Source organism: Ostrea edulis, chromosome 7 (genome assembly GCF_947568905.1).
Source record: "Ostrea edulis chromosome 7, xbOstEdul1.1, whole genome shotgun sequence".
In the NCBI taxonomy this organism is placed as follows: Eukaryota; Metazoa; Mollusca; class Bivalvia; order Ostreida; family Ostreidae; genus Ostrea; species Ostrea edulis.
This window is the reverse complement of record NC_079170.1, coordinates 4,021,193-4,040,704: the sequence shown is the minus strand read 5'-3', so window position 1 is coordinate 4,040,704 and position 19,512 is coordinate 4,021,193. Positions and strand designations below refer to the sequence as shown.

The 19,512-nt window shown below is 35.0% G+C and overlaps 1 protein-coding gene across 1 annotated transcript; it reads right to left on the bottom strand.

Annotated features, from left to right (window-relative positions):
* Positions 1-16,777: 16,777 nt before the first annotated feature.
* On the bottom strand, positions 16,778-17,701 carry LOC130047697 (cerebellin-3-like). The gene is made up of 2 exons (XM_056143087.1): positions 17,440-17,701; positions 16,778-17,249 (listed from the first exon to the last, which is right to left on the bottom strand). Exons 1-2 carry the CDS (start codon positions 17,642-17,644, stop codon positions 16,840-16,842), a joined length of 615 nt encoding a protein of 204 aa, XP_055999062.1. The 5' UTR covers positions 17,645-17,701; the 3' UTR covers positions 16,778-16,839.
* Positions 17,702-19,512: the final 1,811 nt, after the last annotated feature.

The window sequence follows — 19,512 nt, the reverse complement described above, 5'->3', positions numbered from 1 at the left end:
GTAAAATCTTCATGGTTATCTGGACCAATTATTTTGAATGACGACTCGTGTGACCATTCATCAGAATTCCCATTACTGGATCCAAAAAATGACTCTAAAATCAAAAACACTGTGATTGTTGTTAAAACAAATGTGTCTTGTGGTTTGAACACAAATTTTTTCCTAAGATTTTCATCCTGGGAGTCTTTGATTCGTGGACTGTCATTCATTCGCAGATCAATTCACAGGAAACTCAACCTTGAAGATATAAGTCCTACAAAACTGCACAAAGATATGGAAATGATAGTTATCAAAAGTGCGCAGTATGAAGTTTATAGACAAGACATTGAGAGACTTCAAGATCACAAATCAGTTGTCAAAGGTAGTCCCCTACGAAACCTAGACCCGTATCTGGACGATGGGGGATTACTTCGTGTAGGAGGCAGAATCCTTACGGGAGATCTATTGGCCGGATCAAATGGACCGATTATCATTCCCAAAAAGTCACATGTGGCGAGTCTACTTGTAAAGTATTACCACCAAAAATGTCGACATCAGGGACGTCACATTACAGAGGGCGGAGTGAGGTCAGCAGGTTATTGGATCATGGGCGCCAAGAGACTTGTATCATCAGTACTAAACTCTTGTATTACCTGTAGAAAACTACGCCGGAAGCCGGAAATACAAAAAATGGGAAACTTACCCGATTTTCGATGTAAACCATCACCACCTTTCACCTACGTAGGAGTTGATACCTTTGGACCCTGGGAAGTATCAGCTAGGAAAACAAGAGGAGGAGTAGAAAATTCCAAGAGATGGGCAATCTTATTTACTTGTTTGGCTAGTAGAGCAGTGCATATAGAACTGGTGGACGAGATGACTTCTAGTGCCTTCATTAACTCCCTTAGACGTTTTGTAGCGATTCGTGGCAAAGTTACCGAATTTCATTCAGACCGAGGAACTAACTTTGTGGGGAGTACAGATGCACTTAACATCAATACTATCAACGTAGAATCTCAACCAGTAAGGAAATTCATGGTGGAAAATGGATCTACTTGGATATTTAACCCACCTTACGCATCTCATGTGGGAGGGATATGGGAGATAATCATTGGAACAGCTCGCAGAATTCTTAATGCCATCATCATGGAGTCTAAGAAGCTTCTTACACATGATGTTCTCAACACTTTTATGTATGAGACATGTGCTATTATCAACAGTCGTCCATTGGCTAATGTATCCATTGATCCAACAGAACCTTCAGTTCTATCTCCTTCAGTGCTACTTACACAAAAGACAGAAGTCGATTATGGACCTTTTGAAGCAGTTGATCTGAAAGACATGTATAGAACATCATGGAAACACACTCAAGTCCTTGCCAACCAGTTTTGGAAACGATGACAACTGGAATACTTGTTCAGTCTGCAAACAGAACCTTCAGTTCTATCTCCTTCAGTGCTACTTACACAAAAGACAGAAGTCGATTATGGACCTTTTGAAGCAGTTGATCTGAAAGACATGTATAGAACATCATGGAAACACACTCAAGTCCTTGCCAACCAGTTTTGGAAACGATGACAACTGGAATACTTGTTCAGTCTGCAATCAAGGCGAAAGTGGACTATTTCAAGGGAGGACATCAAGGTCAACGACGTAGTGCTACTGAAGGATACTAACACTGTCAGATACGAATGGCCAATGGCAATTGTTCTTCGAACCTTCCCTAGCAACGATGGACATGTACGTAAAGTAGAACTCCGACTTGTTAGGAACGGTAACTGTGTTACGTGTGTTAGACCCATTACAGAGGTTGTTCACCTGTTTACACCTTCATCATAGTGACATCATAAGATGTCAGGCGGGGAGTGTGACGCCACCGGAATTCGTTGGGTCGTCCGGAAAACGTTTATTTAGTTAATAGTGATTACATCCGGTTTGAACATTAAGACATTTTTTCTCGTGCACCGAGGACAGACTCGGGGAGTCATTTTCCCAACACAGCGTCTGGGACGCTTTCCATCGATCTTGCGGTGTAAAGGGGCAGCAATGTATGTTCATTCTATTTATTTTTATGCTATTTGAATTAAAAAATTTCTAAAGTAAATGTGAAATTCTGAATTTATTAAGTCAACTATTCTGATATATGTGTGAGCAGAATTTGTTTATATGTATTTCAGTTTGTTACTGTAATTACTGCTACATGAATAAAGAGGTAAAACTACTGGACGTTTTTTACTGACAAAACAGAGAGCTGTGGCAGAACAGTTGTACATTCATTATGTACAACATTTGTAAGTGTTGATAATTCCTAATATTATGTGTTGATATTATATCATAGATACATCAGGAAAATTGACATCACATGTTTGTGTGTGTAAATAGTCATCCAAAATGATATGTTTTCCGATTGCCTTTTCTTATGATATTTTTAACCCTGATTGTGATTTTGTGTACTTTGTACAAATAAACCAAAGGAATTATGTGATGTTGGTAGCAGAGACCATTTGTTAGGGTGTACTTTGGCTGTTTATATGCATACATGTATGAGAAACATGTGGATTAGAGCATAGACGGATCCAGGAATTTGTAAGGGGGGGGGGGGTCTACAAGGGTTGGAATTTGTAGTAGACAAGATTGAGATTTGTCCTGGGCCCTGTAAATCTATAGTGAGGTGCTCTATATACTTAGCCATGTACTACTTGCTTCCACGGTTCTTGTCGATCTAATTGCCATACTCGTAACTGACTGCAATTAATAAGTGTCCACCTTAGACTTTCCATTCAGTGATATCTTATGTGAATATCTTCTTGTTCTACAAAGGGGGTCTTCTTGCTCTGGAAAGGGGGGGGGGGGGTCCTAGACCCCCTGAATCCCTTGTTGAGGATATTATTAATGGCTGAAAACAATTGTTCCATATTTCAGGTTAAAAAATTTGCTGTACAGAAGTTGGTCATTTAACATCAAAAGAATATCTGGTGGTAAGAAATTCATCTAATTACTATACAATCAATTTTTACTAGATTGCTGTAGATTATATTTAATAAGAAGAATTAGCTCACCTGAGCCAAACTTGCAAGGTTTAATAAAGCATTTCTAGTCTTCACGAAAAACTTTGTGAAGCACAGGCCCTTCGGGCTTCCCAGTATAATAATTTTGCAAGCCCGAACAATATTTTAAAGGCCCAAATGTTTTTTTCTAATTTGACCACTTGTCATTTGCCAGGTGCTGCATGCTGATTCTACACTATAGATACATGCATGTTCAACTGTAGGAAAATACATATCAAGATGATCATAGTTAGAGAACAACTGACACTAAAAGGATTATCTTATTTTATTTTTCAACATATTAATCTCGCAGACACATCAGCAGCTCATGTTCTACTTTGTTTTGTATATACCACGTACAAAACATTTTGTTTTCTCCAGAATCAAATCCTAGCCAAGGCCTACCCTTGGTCCGATGCAGTATGGTTGATCGTTTTACGATGCAAAATGTGACTGCTAGTCGTGACCAAGTTGGAGTCGATCTCGCGCTTTATTTATCATATATACAGAACATATATAAGAAAACATTTACAGGCCCGCTGGACTCCTGGGTTATATATTTTTAGAATCCCGATTTTACGGGCATCGGGCCCAGTCTATGCGAAAGTTTTTTGGACCACATAGGACATTCGGTCCTGTGTAATCAATGAACACACCGGACCAAACCAAATTTTGTCAGACCGAAAAACCTAATGTAAAAAAGTGAAACACGTGAAAATGTAAAACCAAGGAAATCTTAATTTATTATACTAGTAATACTATACCAGGGATCCCTCCCGCATAATACTTTAGACGGTCCATGGGGTTTAATCACATTCATTTACGTATTTGGATTTGTGTGATATTTTTTACTCATAACAAACATTTAAATGACTCCGCTTCAAAATAATAAAGCTCAAAACCGGACACTGAGACATCGGACATTCTGGTCCGGTGTAAAAAATGATGCATCGGACCTTAGGCACTGCACATCGGTCAGGTCTGACGGTCCGATGTCTTTTGCATAGACTGCGGGCCACTGGTTAACGTCGAAGACTGAATTTTCTATTAGTTGAGAATTTGTCGGCAGTCGCTGTTGTAAACTTTTCATTTATAAGATGGCATGCATAAACATTGCTTCCTTGATTTCAAGTTGAAGGAAAAAATTATGAGGGAATATGAGTACTCTAGTTTTATTTCATTATTGTAGATAAAATAGGAAGACATTCTTTAATAAGTAAGAGAAAGAAGAGGCAAGAAAACAGAAAAAGAAACAGAATGCAAAAGGCAAGGCTCCGGCAGTTAAATGAGAGTTCAGAGGCATTTAAAGATTTCAATCAAGAAAACAGTAAATATTTTACATGAATTTGCAATAAAGGATGCTAGACTTAGTACAGTGTACATGAACATATAATCACAGTATGTGGACAAGTAATACCATGTATGATTGCTTGTTCCTGATCAATTAATGTTGACCTTATTTGTCATGTACAATGTATATTAAACTACTGGGTTTTTTATGATTTGAAATTAATTTCAATATTTTACCAAAATTAAGCTTACATTTATATTTACAGGCAGGCTATGGAAGTAAATTGAATATTTTTATAGCTTCATGATAGAGAAATTAATGCAAATTTTGTATTAGCTGAAATGAGTTGAAGGCGAAATTTGGCTTTTCTGATCTGTGCATCTCATCTGTCTGTTCTCATGGATTATTTTTTAGGTTTTATACATTTTTCCTAAAACTTAACAGTTTGGCTAGTTATAATCCAAATTGTTTTAAAAAGGATTATGATGCCCTGTCAGAGGGAGATAATTTAAAAAAAAATCTAAGATATTATTTGATATTTTTTTTAATTTAAACAATATTTTGTTCACTAATAGGGCCTCAGTGGCTGAGTGGTTAGAGCATTACGCTCTCACCTCTGGTCATCGCGGGTTCGAATCCTGCTCACATCGGTTAGTGAGAAAGTTTACCTAAGTTTAAAGATAGGGTGAAACAACCTATTTTTTTTTCAAAACTACAGCACCACTGCACCAGACATTCCCCCAAAAGAGAAAAAAAAAGATCTTTATACAAAATGTCTGTACAGGCCTAGGAATGGGGCAACAGGAGGGGTTTAAAATTTTGTATAAAAGTATATATAATGGGGTGGGGGGGGGGGGGTACTGGACAATTTTTATATCTTCTTGTGAAGTGCTGATAATATTGATGTCAGCATATCAGAAGAGTTGCATATGTGAGCCAAACATATTGGCTCATGGGTCTTTCATTTATTCTAAATAGAGGTATTTTGATCATATAAGATCTAATCTGTCAATTGTTATGATTGTTAGATTTTAATTGTATATTAATTTATTAAACATCATTTAATTTTTCAGTAGAGAAAGTTGAACAAGAGGAGGAAACTTTATTAGGGAAAGTGGAGGAGGCAGAAAGGGAAGTAAATGTGCAGTGTAGGGAGGATGGCATATTTATAGATGACACCTGTGTAGAGAAAAGAAACACCTACAAGACAGCAAAGGAGTTATTTGGGAATGGAGACAGGGAAACAGTTAAATTGTGCAAGATGTTGGATGATGAAAGAGACAAAAGGGAGAAGCTCTTAAAATTTACCAACTATTGTATTCATTTAGTTAAGAGTAGAAAAAAAAATGCAAATTTTGTTTAAAATTTTGACTATATTATTTTCAATGTTTTTACATTAGGTACATGTATGAGTGAACATATCAAAATTCTTGAGTTCTTAGCACTATCCTTTCACTTTGCTTTTCGTAATTTATTTTTAGTTTTTTGTTCAGAGAAACAAAACAAAAACAAAAATTGGCTGTGTTGATACATGTACTCCAGTTATTAGTATTGTTTTGGGTTGGGTTTTTTTATTAATTTTTTTTCCTATTGAAATCATATTTTATTTTTTTGGAAAAGTTTATTTTGATAAGCAATTAAACATGTTGGGGAAACAAAAACTCTCATTTTCCCATCAAGCTCAGCGGAAAAAAATGTCGAGAAAAGAATCTCCAGGATGTAAACAATCATTTACTTCTAGATATTTCCAATAGCACAGAGAAAGAAACTTCTGTAATAATCAATGAATTTGTTCCAAATCTAGATCTGTCTTTGAAAATATTGAATTTTCATCTCATGAGGTCATTGAGGAATTATCTGATAGTTCATCAGATGAAAATGTATCTTCTCATAGATTACATGATGTTTTTCAATCCTATTTACGAAAAAAAAATTATGAAAAAAATTGTGACACAGACTCTGAAAGTGAAGATGAGGTTTGGAATAGCACAAGTTTAGAGGATATAGATTTAGACCTTCAGATGGAGGAGCTTTGTGGAGAAAATGGAATTAATGATGGAACTGTTCCAAACCCAAACATGAATCTTGGGACACTTTTGATGTGGTTATGTATATTTATATGTACTTGGCAATCCATTTTCATGCTGCCAGACTCTGTTATAAACAGCCTTCTCTCATTTTTGCATACATTTTTTTTGTCAAATAGGAAGAGAATCTATAGCATTTTCAAGTTTAGCCGCCATCTTTCCAGGTTCAGTTTATTTGTTGTGGAAAAAAGTAGGCTTGAAAAGAGACAATTTCACAAAGTATGTTGTGTGCAGAAAATGCTTTTCGATTTACAAGTATAGTGAATGTTTATTGACTTTAGAGGGTCAAATTGTTTCAACAAAATGTCCTTTTGTGGAATATCCTAACCATTCACAACCAGCAAGGCGAAAACCATGTGGGGAGCTATTGTTGAAATCTGTAACACTTTTAGATGGTACAAGAAAACTTTATCCTTTTAAATCATATTGTTATAAACCTATTCGTGAATCTTTGCAAGATTTGATTAAGAGGCCAAGGCTTGAAGACCTCTGTGACCATTGGCGATCAAGGAAAAAGTCACCCGGGTTTCTAACAGATATTTATGATGGGAATGTCTGGAAAGAGTTTCAAAGTACAGAAAAAAATAATTTTTTATGCCATCGAAATAATTATGGTTTAATGTTGAATTTAGATTGGTTTCAGCCGTTTAAGCACGTTAAATATTCTGTTGGTGTATTGTATGCAGTTATTTTGAATTTGCCTAGAAGTGAACGGTTTAGATTGAAGAATGTATTGCTAATAGGTGTGTAAATAGTTTCATAACACCTCTTGTTAATGAACTTAAAGTAGCATGGTCGCAGGGATTTCAGTTGGCTTCATATAAGAGTCCTCATGTAAAAAAGAATTTTAAAGTTGCGCTTATGTGTGTTGGATGTGACATTCCAGCAACACGTACATTGTGTGGGTTTTTGGGTCATTCTGCAACATTAGGTTGCTCAAAATGTTTCAAAAAATTTCCAGGTAGTGTAGGCAAAAAAGACTATTCAGGTTTTGATGTTGATAATTGGCCAGCAAGAACATTGAATGATTATAATTTATCTATGAAAGTTGTAAGAAAAGCCAAAACTCAAACAGAGAAAGAAAAACTTGAAGCTTCTCATGGAGTTAAATATTCAGTATTGAGTAAAATTGATTATTTTGACCCAATAAGAATGTCCATTGTTGATCCAATGCATAATTTATTTCAAGGGACTGCTAAAAAGATGATGAAATTATGGCTTCATTTAAAGGTTTTGCATTTAGATCAATTAAGTTTAATTCAGCAAAAAGTTGATTCAGTTGATGCAGCAAGCAACATAGGGGCTATTCCTAGAAAAATTGCATCCTCGTTTGGAGGATTTACCGCTGAGCAATGGAAAAATTGGACAATTTTTTTCTCAATTTTTGCACTAGTAGATATTTTACCTAAAACAGATTTGGAGGTATGGCGAAATTTTGTTTTAGCTTGCAGAACTCTAACCTCTAAATTTATTTCAAATGTAGAAATAGCTAGATTTGATAGATATGTTATTGAGTTTTGTAAAGGTGTAGAAAGAGTTTATGGTGTTTCAAGTATAACACCAAATATGCATATGCATTGTCATTTATCACAGTGTGTGCTTGATTATGGTCCCATTTACTCATTTTGGCTTTTTAGTTTTGAAAGATATAATGGTCATTTGGGAAGTATGCCAAACAATAGCAGATCTATAGAAATGCAGCTTATGAGAGGTTTTTTAAGAGATTCTTTTGTACATTCTTTGCAATTCCCTGGTTTATATTTTGATGAATTTAAGAAACATTTTCCAAATGTGACAGAATTATGTTCTGACAGAATTCGTTCTGATTCAGATATTTTGAAAATTTTGTATATGTCGAAAAGAAGTGCCCATATTGTTGGACAGGGTTGGCAAATTTGTTCTGCTTTTTCATGTCAGAAGACATCATGTCATGTAATGTGTTCAGCAGACTTTGATATGTTACAGAAAACATACAGACATATTTATCCAGATCTTCATGAACATATTGAATGCATTCCAAAGTCCTTCAGAAAATGTTCCTTCATATCTCTTGGTGGAGAAGTTTATGGTTCTGTTCAATCTCGTCACAAGCGTTCCTCATTTGTCATGGCTTACTGGCATTCCAACGATGGAAATATCATTGAAGAAGTTGGAACAGGAGACCTTCATCCTGGAGTGATTCAATATTTTCTTCAACACAACCTTATCGTTGGAAATTAAAGCCGTGTTCACTTATTTGCAAAAGTGTTTTGGCTTGTGCCACTCCCGAATGTGTATAAATATCACTGTGGGAAGCCTGTTGAGTTGTGGAGACAGAATGTTTATGAAACTTTTGGGCCTTCTGCTTTCATTCCAGTTCAGAGAATCAGTTGTAAATACATATGTGCTGATGGTATGCTTTTTAACAAGAATGTATCTTACATCTGTCCTGTTATTAAAGGGGTAAATGTATGAACAAAATGCAAGGTTGATGTATTTTACTGTATCGATAGATTGGGGTATTTCAAAACAATGTTTTATGTGATATATTGCGTAAGCAAAATTGGAATATTTTTGTCTTTAGCCAGTTGGTATGAGCCATCTTGGAAGGATGCACGTCCTGTGCCAGTTGGCATCAGCCATCTTGGAAGGATGCACGTCCTTTGCCAGTTGGCATCAGCCATCTTGGAAGGATGCACGTCCTGTGCCAGTTGGCATCATCCATATTGGAAGGATGCACGTCCTGTGCCAGTTGGCATCAGCCATATTGGAAGGATGCACGTCCTGTGCCAGTTGGCATCAGCCATCTTGGAAGGATGCACGTCCTGTGCCAGTTGGCATCAGTCATCTTGGAAGGATGCACGTCCTGTGCCAGTTGGCATCAGCCATCTTGGAAGGATGCATGTCCTGTGCCAGTTGGCATCAGCCATCTTGGAAGGATGCACGTCCTGTGCCAGTTGGCATCAGCCATCTTGGAACAGGATATGTGGCTAATTTCATGTATTCATGTAATGTTTGTGAAAACCTTTAATGTACTTTAATACCTGTGTTTCCTAACATTTGAATTGTTGGACATACATGTACCATGGCTATTTCGGTGATATGAAGACGTATATAGAAATGTTTTCCCAAAATGTTGAAGGGGAGGTCATATTTTTGATTATTTATGCTTAAAAGATACGTATGCAATAAACGAAAATAAAACCTGTTTTTCTTTTGTTTGAATGAAAAAAACAATTGGTTGAAGAAATATATTCCTTTCTTGGATTATAGGTCCTCAGTACCCCTTGACTGTAAGAGGCGACTAAATGGGGCGGTCTTTCAGATAAGACAGCCATAACAGGGGGCGTGTCACAGCAGGGGTGGCACGTTAAAAGATCCCCTCCCTGTTCAAAACTAAACTGAGAGCATATACCTAAATTTTGCACCGTTTCATCGGCAATGGTGGTCTCCATATGAGTAAAAAGTTCTCGAGAGGGACGTAAAAAAAAAAAGACAACCATGCAGGACTGGTTTCACACTGAAGCGGATGTGAACATTTAGTATAAAAGGTCAAACTTGTATCATTTGCTGAATAGTGGCAGATTTAAAAGGAGCATGGTAATACGGAAGTTCCGAGTTCCCCAAGAGTTATTTCCCTTTGTCGAACTCTTCCGTAAATTATGACGTAAAATATGATGACAGTGGGTACATTTGGTAATTACTATCGTTGTATTATTTCTTAAAAGATGATATCCAGAGTTTCTGAGACCATCCTATCTCAGGGAAAAGGCAACTTTAGTGAGTTTATGAGTATTGGATAAGAAAATGGCTCTAACAAATATTGTTAATTGCCATCTTTCTTTGATAAAAGCGTCACTCATGTAGAAGAGGAAACGAATAATGATTCAATAGCCAATTTGATGATCTTATTCAAACAAATTATGCTTGATATGGCCAGAATATGTATACCAGTGATTGATATAAACAAAAGTTACTCTTCTATTACATTAATCGTACGTAATCGTTATGTACAATGCCAGTCTACGATATAATGTATACATTGTGTACCCACCATACGTCATAAAATGCGAAAGAGTTCGACAAAGGGAAATAACTTTTGGGTAACCCGGAACTTGCGTATTGCACCCCCTCTCTCTTTGGTGTATCATTTTAATATTAAAAAATAAGTCATTTTGGGCTCTTCACCCATACCTTTCTGAATGGTCAACAACTCGACATTCAAACCTGGGTTGCACCCCCTTTTGAAAATCTACGAAATAATATCAGCTGTCGAACTTTTATGAGGTGATAAAAAGTTTGTGCTCTAATATTTTTCTATGCTTTGGTTTGGTTTGGTTTGGTTCATAGCATGGACATCTCAACGTTGCATTGTCAGTGTACAAGCAATTTGTCGTATGACGTTCGTTTTACCGGAAACTTAATTATATTTGCAGTTTAATGGCGTTTATTATTTTTTTTATATCTGAAGTAAAGTTGAGATTTAATTTCTGTGATACTTCCAAGTATAATTCAACATTAAATCTGAATTAAACGTGAAAGTTGATGTAAAGTGTAGATTTAATGAAATTTAATTTTATTAAACGCCGCTTTTCATGCAGTGTAGCTTTTTACTGTTTTAGTTAAAAAAACACACTATGAAATATACCGTGTTTTGTCGAATAAAATACGCATTGCTATTTGATACGCACCCCCTTTTTGAGTCTGAGAATTGAGGAAGAATTGTAGCGCGTGTGTATAATACGCGGCAAAAATTCTTACCAATCTTGATTTTATTATTTGCGATTAATTTCACTAGAATTCTATGTGGAAATAATGTAAGACCTCAATACAGCGGAGCAACATTTTAAGAAATGGCATTCATGCCTTATAGCGGTAATCTTCACCGAGTATCTTCTGGGAGAAATGTAGATTTCAGTAAAGCACGAGATTTTGTAGCATTTCTATTAAACATTTAACAGACTATATATTTTTTTCGTTTAAACTTCAAATCATATAGCCGACGTTATATACATCAATTCAAAATATTGAATGGGCATTCAATGTGTTGTAATTGACAAACTACCGAAGCTGCGAAAAATGATGTACAAAGGTGCAGTATACATGTATCAACCCCACTCGATAATTATCAAAATTATAATAATCAAAGCCAAAAGTTTAATTGGTGCCGTAAACAATTGATGCTCCGTCTGTAAAGAAAAAATTAAATGGTAGTGAAACGGGGAATTCAAACATAACTGCATTTAAGATGGGTAAATTACATCACTCGTTTACTGCGAAAGTAAAGTTAAAAGTAATCGCATTTGCCCAAACCCACGGAAATCGTGCAGCATGCAGAAAGCCATGCTACAGAGAGAAAACTTACGACATCTACCCTTAGGGGTCAAGTGAAAAAAACATGCACATCTCTCTCTCTCTCTCTCTCTCTCTCTCTCTCTCTCTCTCTCTCTCTCTCTCTCTCTCTCTCTCTCTCACACACACACACACACACACACACACACACACACACACACACACACACACACATATATATATATATATATATATATATATATATATATATATATATATATATATATATATTCTATTTCTTTTAATATTTTATACCGGACACTGTGATTTTTTTAAAAACACAATTTGGATATATATATATATATATATATATATATATATATATATATATATATATATATATATATATATATATATACATATATCGGTAAAATATTAAATGAAATATGACAACACATTGTGAAACGTAAGCGCTTTCATTTTTAAAAAATCTTCAGACGTTTTACATTATGAAAACAAATTTCGTTGTTATAACTTTAACAATATAATGACGTCACAATACAGAGGGAGTAATTTGGAGCGTATTATTGTGACGTAATACAAAGACTTTACATTAACCTATTTGTCTACGAGAAAATCATGCAAAATGTGATGGAAGCAAGGTTGCCGGATCAACAACATATTTTGAGTGTAATAAAGTACATCAAAATCAAATACTTTGGCATATTTTTTTCGGGAATGTAGTCATTGGACAGGCATTTGCAGCCATGTTACTATAAATAGCACTTTTGTTCTGACAAAAGGGTAAAATTATGTATATTTTACCCTTTCTATTTAAAAATTCTGACTGGTTAATGATTTTTAAAAAAATTACAGTTTGTAAAACAACTGGATATACACATTCATATTGTTTAGTGAGACTCTAATATTTTACTTCCGTTTAAGTGCACAAAGGTCACAAATTTGGTACGATTCCAGATTTTGGTAAATTGCATTTTTGTCAGTTTTTAGATTTTAATTGCAAATGAACGGCCAAGAGTCCAAAATAGGATTTTTTTTATATTTTACAGACAAGGATTTGATATTCAAGTATTATACACTTTTAAAGTAATTTAAGGGTTACTTTTGCAGCAACATCTATTTCAAAATTGACAATATTACACGATATGAAAAAGTTTCGCACAATGCCAAATTACAGGCTCCATGAAATCTCTATATGGATACTTATGATGTCAAACATGTTTTCTACATAAATGGTTTACATGGAAATATCTTTAAAATTCAATTCTTTTCATAAATCTTCAGAATTGATTTGCATTTTTGAAAAGATAAAACCCTAATATTTAAGGATTTTTCTTATGTTCAAAGACTGCGCTGTTACTAAAAATAGAAACGACCTATCGATAAATTGACCTCAAATTATAATTATGCCAACCATATACTCAAATGATATAGGTGATTAGAAATAATATTGATGATCACCATTTCCTTCATCTTTATATATTTGCATGCATTGTTTTCTCGTAGACAAGCTCTTAAGCATAGGTCTAAATGAGCGAATGAAATATTTTTATTTTTCTCTCCTCTCCACTAAATTGTCCGTGAAAAGTTTGTAAAAAGGAAAAACGTTAAAATGCTATTTCCACACACGACTAAATGTTCACTCAGTTTTATTTTACGGTATTCCGGTACTTGAATGTGTTGCTTATGTACACGAATTCTGTACACGCTCTAAGAGTTGTTCCTGTCTCTCCGATATAGATTTGTCTACACCCATTCGTTACCTTCACCTTGCATGTAATAACATATATCAAATTCTTAGAGCCACAAGACATATCCGCATTTATGGTGAATTCCTTTCCGTTTAAATTGAAAGTTTGTCCCTCCTTTATATATGGATAAGTTCCAGACCGGGGATCTTTGCATCTGTTGACTCGGAAATCGGATTTTCTATGAAATTTAGATGAACATAGTATTCTACGGAGATGTTTTTTTTACTGTTAATGAATTTGTCATTTCGGAGGACATATGTCATCTTTTCATCTGATTTCAGAATATTATTAAGTTGATGAACCACAGGAGTCGTATTAAGGTTTTTTGGGTTATGGGTGGTTACAAATGGTAATATTTTGGAATCTACATGGTTTCGTGGAGGCAGGTTGATAACTTCTCTGTTAGGCGCCTTGGATTTCTTTATTTCATCTTTATTTATGTTTTTAGGGTAATATTGTTTTGTCAAGTAAATTTCAAGTTGATGTAAACATTCTTCTCTTGTGTGTTCATCACTGACTATGGTGCAAATCCTCCTAGCTAGGTTGTACGGAATAGAACGCTTTGTGTGTCTGGGATGAGATGATCCAAAGTGACGATATCGATGCGTATCCATACTTTTGTACAGTTGTAGTATATGTCTGTTGTTAATCTATCATATTGTTTAGTAACCAGTACATCAAGGAATGGAATACTCGTGGAACTCTGGTCGACCGTGAATTTTATATCTGGATCTATATTATTTAGAATGGTACGAAACTTTGTCAGATATTCATCACTCTAATTCCAAATAATGAAACAGTCATCTAAATATCTTTTCCAGTGACGTTTGGTATATTCACTAAGTTCTTCGCCGAATGTTTCGTGAATTTGCTCGTACATAAGTTCCTCTAAAACCCTGAGCGTTAAGGTAGCGTATGTAGGGGCCATTGTGGTGCCCATGGCGGTACCTTTGAATTGTTGAAAGTGTTTGTCATCAAAATTGAAAGTGTCATTTTTAAAAATTAATTTTGTTGCCTCTATTAAAAATTCTTTAGCAAAGCGGCTATCAATTTTTTCTCTGTGTTTGTCGATCCAGAAACTTGATGCCTGGAGTCCAAGTGTGCTGGTTATGTTCGAATATAAATTTACGACACCCAGAGTAACTAATTTATCATTGATCCCCACATTGTTAGGTAGATGCCGTAAAAAGTCCAGATCATCATGAACCTAGCTTTTGACTTCGCAGCACAAAGGTTTGAGAACAATATCTAAAAGGTTGCTAAGACGTTGAGTCGGCGCTAAAGGTCCTCCTACAATTGGACAGAATGTGAGATCCTCTGGATTTTTACAGGTGATGTACTCGGAATTTTGAGTTTTTATTGCCTGTTTGATCATTTCCGATTTATGGACTTTCGGTAACCCATAAAAACAAATCTCTCTAAATTTAAAGTTTGTTACCAAATCCTGTTCATTTTCGGTTAGTGACGACGGATATTTGTTTAACAGTTTTTTTAATGTTTTGTAAGACCTTTATACCTTGGGTTTTGTTAATTGCTGCATAGAATTCCGTATTAGTAAGTGTCTGCATGATTTGTGTTCTGTAGTAATTTGAATCCATTACGACTACAGCACCACCCTTATCAGCTTCTTTTATAACGATTGTTTATCATTTGAGAAATGTTTTAAAGCATCATCCTCTTCTTTTGTTGAAATATTTTGAATGGCCTTCACACTACTATTTTCATTCAATGGATAATTTTGCAACGTATCACATACTATGTCTAATACGCTGTTACGCCCTTTCTTTGGATTAAAGTTTGATTTATTTTTAACCAAATTTGTTTCATTAGCATGGTCATCATCACTTTCACAATTTTGAAAGAACTCGACCACTCTTAATCTCCGTGTATATTCTTTGATATCTCTTTTCATTTCCTGGTGATTACTTTTTGGAGTAGGGGTAAATTTCAAACCTTTTGTTAAAAGTTTTAATTTCACTTTTAGTCTGCACCCTTCTTGATAGATTTATACCTTTTCGATCAATGCGATTTTGACAATTGATTCGATACGCAAGAGCTTGTTCTACGTATGATCAGTTTTTAAATCGAGGCAAGCTACTGACAAACAAGTTGATGGCAAAGGGATTTCAACAGTCTCGATTGAAGTCAGCATTTCGCAAATTCTATGGTCGTTAATTTTACTTTAATAGAAAGGAAAGACCTGTGCTTTTAATTGAAAATGCAGCACAGCTCCACCATTAATTCGTAAAAATAAGAAACATGAAAATAAATATATAGGCTCTTTACTCAAATTCGCAAAAATAAATCGACGCAAAAATATTAAGATTTACGGTATATCTTTACATATTTTCTTCAATGCAAGGTGAAGATAACGAACAGTGATCAATCTCATAACTCCTACAAGCAATACAAAATAGATAGTTCGGCAAACACGGACCCCTGGACACACCAGAGGTGGGATCAGGTGCCTAGGAGGAGTAAGCATCCCCTGTTGACCGGTCACACCCGCCGTGAGCCCCATATCCTGATCAGGTAAACGGAGTTATCCGCAGTCAAAATCAGTGTGCCAAGAACGGCTTAACAATCGGTATGAAACACGTCAGACAGCATTTGACCCAATGCGAGGTTGTATTGACGAACTAGATCGTTATAACGACCATAGAATTTGCGAAATGCTGACTTCAATCGAGACTGTTGAAATCCCTGTACCATCAACTTGTTTGTCAGTAGCTTACCTCGATTTAAAAACTGACTATACCCAGAACAAGCTCTTGCATATCGAATCAGTTGAGATATATAAACACCATATGCAGGTGATAATGGAATATTGCTGCATAAATGTGGGAAGTTGACGATGGAGAAGCTGAAATCATCCCGTTTGTCATACAGTTGAGTTGTTAGTTTGCCGTTAATGTCTACTTGCAATCAAATATCTAAGTATGAAGCAGAAGTGGACGACTCTGTGGTGTCCTTTATTTCGAGCTAACAGGGATATATCAAATCGACATATGAATGAAAGCTATCATTGTTAATAGACAAAACGTCATCGATATATCTAAAAGTCGAATTGAAGGTCACAGCGAGAGATTCTTTCTTCTCACGTAGAAGTTTTTGAATAAATTCTGCTTCATATGAATATCAATGCGCAAATGGCAACAACTACGCTGATATTGTTCAGAAGATAACGTGAAGATAATTAGATGGCAATGCTTTAAGAGCTTATTTCAAAGGTTATGATAGTAATAGGAAAAATGTTGATGAGGGCTACTCATTTTCAGTGACACATCACTGTTATGTTCGAGATAAAGCAACCGATTAAAACAATTAAACTGATGCTGGTCAGATATTTATTTATCAATTTTCATTTCAGATTCATTATGTAAATGTTTCCTTCATTGTATTAAGAAACCATTGAAGTTGGAATGGGTTGTACCTCCGATATACTGAAACTCTTTTGGCCATGAGTACACCTTGATGCGTACGTTGTCTCCCTTCTTCATGTCAAGAAGAATATTTTCGGAGATTTTAATCCACTTTCCCACCCATGGAGTCCACCAAAATCCAACTTGATAATTGTTATGTAGTATATGTAACCTCAAGTAGTCTGACGTGCTGGAGGGTGTAGGCATACCGATGGTAAGAGTAAAGGAGTAGGTTCCTGCTACAGGGGCGGTAAACACACCAGTCTTACCGTCGTATCCGTTCCCTTTATTGGTTGTAACTCTTCCAAATTTAAGAAACTTCCCAGACGAAGATTTGAACCTTGAGGATGGTTGAGCCATGAAAGAGACAGGCTTTTTACCTGTATGTTTGAACAACATGATTTAGACCACAAAGTTAAATTTAACAGCATGTTAAAATATCTTAAAACTTAATGCTTGTTTCAAATGGGTGCCCATTAAAAATTACATTTTCATGAAAGTTCATGAAATAAAATCATAGAGCAGGATTTTCTTTTTTTAAAATTGTACATTTATATTGATTAAACAGACCTGGAAGATATGTTTTCAAAGTTGTCAATTCGGTCTCCATTGAAGTAAATCTGTTCTTTATACACTCTTCAAATTCGCTGAGGTGAAGACCACATGAATTGGCAGACTTCGTGCAGATGTTGTAGTTTCTTATTTCATTCTTACACGGACAGTCAGATCGAGACAAGGCAACCATACAAATCAGCAGATAAAGCACCTGTAACATTTTTAGCGTTTCCCTGCAAACTTCAACATGTAAATATTTCGAGTAGCAGTTTGTTTTTATTTATATAGCTTTTATTTTACAAAATGCAAAATTTAACTGACCATGCATGACTCCTGATGAGAATATTTCGTGCCTTAAATTGCAACATTAGATTATAGATTTTGTGATTATTTTATCATTCGATAGACCTGAACACTTTTCTCCTCATAATGTAGGAACACGACCTTGTCAATATGTTGAGTGAGATGTGTGAGAATAAAACACTTACATTATGATTCAGTATGGTTTGAGGAAGGTTAATACGACATAAAATGATATAAGCATAAATTATCAGTGGAAAACATTCAAAATTGGAATTCAGACTAAGGATGATTAGTGTATATCTATATAATTTTTTTTCAAATATTTCAATTTTAAATTACTCTTTTTAAACATAGAAAACCAGGAAATGTTTAGAATGATCAAAATGTCGCGGGAGTGAATCACTTCCGCATCTGCACATTGACGGAGATCCTAACGACTTGTAGTCCCCCAAAAAGAAGTCGGAGAAGGCTACATTATTGTAGCTAATTTAGATACCACATTCATGAAATTTAAATGACTGTCATACACACCTTCAATCAGATTTTTTCCTATTTACAAAAGTCACTATAATGAATGTTGCCATGTTTACAAACTTAAGATTATTTTCCCTGTCCTAAAGTTAGGACGATCGTATAGCGAGGCCTTAGATTTTGCATGGTTTCAAGTAACTGACCTAAAATATACTTCGGACATAGCTTAGCCCTAAGATAGCTTCTTGAACATGCCTGCTGATTGAAATTTTCACATGTGATTTCAGATTGTATATAAAGCCATTTAATATTGGAGGTATGGATGTTTAAGAGTTCTGAAATTGAAATTCACAGTTTCCGAATTTTTTTTCTTCTAAGTTCTGCTTTGAAAAGGGAAATTATTTACAAAATATCCACAAAGTAAGAATAAACAAAATAATTGTTGTTTCAATATTTGGGTCAATTACCTTGAATTGAATGTTAAAAATTCATTATTTCAAAGGACACGACCCTCGTCGTTTTTCTTTTTGCACAGTATGTAACAGAATTCTCAATTTCATAGCATACCCTTTCGTAACATGTCAGACGCGAGTTCATTTCAAACATTCTACTATTGTAAAATTCGATATAAGAAAGACAATCAAGAGGTACCCTATGCTGGTTTATTTGATTTCCTAGCTTTGCAATTCAAGAGGCGGAATATGTCTGCAATAACTAGTAAGTTCATTGTGAGTATTAAACTAATGCTTAAACGTAAACTTTAACATTGAATCACAATCAATCAAAATAAAAGAATGTTAAGCAAAATTTAGTTCAATACACTAATATTATTCAAAATCAAACACATACTGTCATTGGGCCCATGTTTTTCTGAGTCTACCCTGATGAACTTGATACTATATGAATTAGTGTTAACTGCAGTACAGTGTTTCATTTCAGTAGAGGAGCTTATTTACGATTAACATCAATATTAATAACAAGGAATCACAAGCACTGCCGAGCTCCAGTTTTCACAAAGACACACAGGGATATATGGCAATAAAACAGCGAATTGGACACATATTCTGAAATGCACGAAAATCCATGCTCAAGTTCATTTATGATGTTCAGAAAAAGCAACCTAAACTATTCTGACTGCTTATACCGTATTCTATAGGTAAATAATAAATTCTAATTTTGTATATGAATTCTAATGTGTCACATTTCTTATTTATTTATAACATATGGTTTACTTAACAAAATATATGTATCTTAATTTCCATTCATGTGTACATGTATATACCTCGCTTTTATGTTATCATATTCAACATTTTT